We start from the raw sequence: 4,458 nt of genomic DNA on the forward strand, positions 1-4,458 counted from the left end.
GTAAATAGGGATTATTATAGGGTACAATATTTTGACAACATATCTTGTGACCTCGATGACTTTTGACCTTGGTTTCACAGATATGCCAATAGCCTTTTAGATTTTTGAATATCTATTTCTCTAATTGCCCCTGTGCATTCAAATGTCCCGAAACCCGGTCATTGCTGCTTTGAAGCTATATTTATGTTTGGAATTCGCAGAATTGTCATGATTTTGTTATCACCTGCCAACATATAAAGCAGGCTCTGTACAGCAAGGATAGAGTAATGTTTTATCCACGAGCTTGTTATCGTTTGTGAACGGTAGCTATGTTCATCTACCCAAACAGACTTCCTTGTTTCGCCCTAATGGGGAAGAAGGGGCTGGATAAATAACACGTACCTTAAACATTGCCGACCCGAGGTGACCGGAAGATGGTCGATCAAAAAGTTAGATAAATGATGGCTAGTCTTTTGTCGACACTCATAATGCGTTTCTCTTCAATATTCGGTTTATCTTAAGTGGAAACTTTAACACTAGCAATTCATAAGTGGCACTTTCCCTGTTTTTCACTACCACGTTGTCAGCAGATACACAAAATATGCTCAGACAACAAATAACACCATAACCCATTAATTAATTCTTCATTAATTTTCGTAAACGTTTCTGACCTGACCAAGTGGAGAAGTTTGCCTCGCCGTGACTCGACCATTTTCGCGTCTAGCTCAGCCAGTTTTAACCGATGGACATTTTGCCGGTATTTTATTATGTTAGGTGTATCAGGTGTTAAAGAAGAATTTAATGGAGAAATAGAAGCCCACTAACTCTGTGAATACTGGATAATGGCTGCTTTACTGTGATTCTCCAAGAACTCTTCTGCACAATGTTTATTTTAACAATCGATAAATATGATACCTTATTGTGATGATTTTAATTCCGTGCACTTATACATGATTGTTATCGTCTTCAGAGAATTTAGAACTTTGATAAACGAACCAAATCCAATTAGGTGGATCCTAAAGGGATTCATGACTCGGCATACGATTTTTCCTCTAGGATTTACATACGTTTCTCATCTCTCCCTACGAAGTCGATATGAATGTCAGAATTGTGCAGTAACTTAAATCAATTTATTATTTTGATAATAACGACGTCAACTGCAAGGATAATCATCATCATTATCATCACCACCACCACCATCGTCATCATCAGATAAATCGGATAAACTTATTTCCTAAATCCAATCTCAGACCAAAGATTTAAAATTTAAAGAAAGGCCTAAAGTCAGTAATCAAGATGATAAAACAATTTGAAAATTGAAAATTAGCTCCATTTCGATTTTCTTTGTTGAAGGTGCAAATTCGTTTATTGGGTAGCCGAAATGCGCCACGGATTGCACACGCCCTGAGTGTTGCACAGGTCGCCTAGATTGCATAACCTATTCTGAGAGTCTCACTCTGTTCGGTCGTTGAGGGCAACGCCAATTTACAGAGGGTGTTGCCAGAAATGCGGAGAACTCAGTATCATGAGAGAGTCTAGTATTTATAGTAATGATGAACCTGCATATAGAACGGTGGTGATAAAAACACTAATGTCACAGTCAATAGTTCTATGGCTCGTATAATTGTCATACTCATCGAATACCTTTTCGAATGCGAATTCGCCTCACCTAAAAACATCGTTGCTTTGAAATTCCAGCAAACTTTTGCTGTCGTAGAGAAACAACACCTCCACTCAACTGTAATGTCGCATCTTCAATTAGAACTTGAAAAAGATATAATCAGTGACCTAAAGGTCGTGAAAAGCGAAGATGCCATTTCGCTTGCATATACCCAGTTCAGATAAGAGGTAAGCTAAGTATGTAAAATTTCAAGATGTAAAACATCAAAGATATGGTTATCTGACTTTAAAAGTAAAATCCGGTTTGTACAATCAATATCGAATACAAAATACCCCATTATCGTGTCGTACCAACAACATTGTAAAGATTGAGTAACTTATTCCGACACCGATAAGAAACATTGACCTCTGTACAAAATATCATTTTATTACCATTTCGGGAATGTTGCTCTACATGTAACTGGTATATTTTTTATGTTTACATAGTAATTAATATGTCGATGACTTTTTCTCTCAGCGCTCGATAGGCCTTTAGAATCACGAGGAATATTGAATTACCATCTCTCATCCCAAAACGACTTGGTGAAATCAGCATTATTGCAAAATTTCAATGCGACAGCGACCATTGCATCTGCAATATCTCTAAGGATGGGAAAATTCTCATATAATATACGCTGCTTTTCATAACCTGTCCTATCCTCTTTTGGTCTCTGTTTGTCTGTCGGTCTCTGTCTGTCGGTATCACCATTACCATCGCTCTCTCTCTCTCTCTCTCTCTCTCTCTCTCTCTCTCTCTCTCTCTCTCTCTCTCTCTCTCTCTCTCTCTCTCTCTCTCTCTCTCTCTCTCTCTCTCTCTCTCTCTCTCTCTCTCTCTCTCTCTCTCTCTCTCTCTCTCTCTCTCTCTCTCTCTTCAGATACAACAGTCAATGTAGAGAAAATTTACACAGAAGATTTAATTCACCGTTTACTCACATATCACTTGAAAAATTCAAGTCATTAAAGTGGTTTAAAGTGTATCATGAAGAACGAGGAAAGAATATTATAAATGAAAATTACCATTGAAATGACAAATCTGTGCTTATGTCCATGCCTGTACACATACATACATACATACATAACAATACATACATACATACATACATACATACATACATACATACATACATACATACATCCATCCATCCATCCATCCATCCATCCATCCATCCATCCATACATACATACATACATACATACATACATACATACATACATACATACATACATACATACATACATACATACATACATACATACATACATACATACATACATACATACATACATACAAAATATGTATGAAATACTGTCTGCTGGCTTCAGTAACTGTTTTAAAATTAACAACAAATAATTATTTACTTTGCTACTATCGAATAGCAATCAGTACAGAACAAGTTAAGAAGAAATCACATCACAGGTAATAGGTATAAATGTATACTCCTGATATAGTTCAAAGCCTGTGGCAAGTATGAAATGCATTGATTTTTCATTAAATCTCAAGAAGTTCAAGCTCTGACATCTTCAAAATACACTAGTTGTATCTGCTTGATTCTTTGTATTTTATTTAACATTCTACTTACTACCGATATCAAGGGCATAAAGGTTTATCTAATTATAGGTATTTTTCTATCTTTATTTTTTCCGCCAAAAGCTAAAGCTCCAAAACTAAAGTCTCTTTTCACAGTGCAGCTACTCTGTTCACTCTGCTGTCTGATCTCAGTGCGACTTTCAATTTCTCCCAGAACAGCCTCCTACCCATTCCATTTTCTGGCCACTCCAGGTAGCTTTTGGTCAGCAGGATGTTACGTAAAATACGAGGCATATCATCATCAGGGATTTTTTTCAGTGATACCATCACAATAATATCTCGTTTTTCTTCAAATAGACAACTCTGTGCCATCCTCATTTCAAAGTAACACCATTCACTGGCAGCAAAACCTGGAGACAGTATAAGCATGGTTTTCTTGCTCTGCTCGATACTATCAAGAATGTTTTCAAAAATATCGTTACCGGGTAAAAAGTCCCGTTCGTGTATGCAGAGTTTGAAGTTAGGCGGATCGATGTTCTCCAGATGGGGGACCAATTCATGTATGACCCAATCGCTGTCATGTTGGTTGTAAACAACAAATGCGTCATATCGTTTATTGATTGGTTGTTCCTCGTCATTGATTTGGAGCTGATATCCACCCAGTCTCAGTTTAATGTGGAAGTAAGCAAAGCGCATGTGCCAGTGAAACCGCCTAACCAATGCTACGGCAATTACCACGATAACGATGAAACATGTCAGTGGTACTGAAATTATCATGCTAAATTGCATCCGAGGCCAAGGTCCACCGCATCAACCGAATGCCATATTTCGATTTTGGTAAGGAACACTTGTTGCGCTCAAATAAAGATAATTTGAATATACAAGGGATTTTTCATCTTCCCTCTGCCAATCTTTGAACGGTTTCATTTTACAAGAGCGGTCGAAAGGATTATCGTAGACTTTTGACAATATTAAAGATCGAAGAGAAATGAGTATTTCAGAAGACAAAACTGTGATCAAATTCCCAGATAAATCAAGTGTTTCTAGTTTATTTAACTTATTAGGCGTGCCTCGAACGACCGATAATTTGTTATTTGCAACAGACAATTCTACGAGGTTTCTGAAGTCATTCAAACTTGTGAAGTTTAGTTGGTCAAAATTGTTATGTGGAAGAAGCAGATTTCTGAGAAATACCCGGGGTCGGACATTTATCACTTTAGTGTTAAGTATTACACCTACCCCGTCCCTTTTATTGAAATTGATGTTTTTGACGACTAACCGTGTCAAATATT

The 4,458-nt window shown here is 37.2% G+C and overlaps 1 protein-coding gene across 1 annotated transcript; it reads right to left on the reverse strand.

The window, feature by feature from the left end:
• Positions 1-3,316: 3,316 nt before the first annotated feature.
• On the reverse strand, positions 3,317-3,862 carry LOC139117682 (toll-like receptor 2 type-2). The gene has a single exon (XM_070680926.1). The coding sequence runs from the start codon at positions 3,860-3,862 to the stop codon at positions 3,317-3,319; it is 546 nt and encodes a 181-aa protein (XP_070537027.1).
• Between the last annotated feature and the right edge of the window lie 596 nt (positions 3,863-4,458).

Source organism: Ptychodera flava, chromosome 18 (assembly GCF_041260155.1).
Source record: "Ptychodera flava strain L36383 chromosome 18, AS_Pfla_20210202, whole genome shotgun sequence".
Lineage (NCBI taxonomy): Eukaryota > Metazoa > Hemichordata > Enteropneusta > Ptychoderidae > Ptychodera > Ptychodera flava.

Bases quoted from the DNA above. Each gene is read 5' to 3' on its own strand.
- LOC139117682 (XM_070680926.1), bottom strand. From the start codon at position 3,862: ATGCGCTTTGCTTACTTCCACATTAAACTGAGACTGGGTGGATATCAG.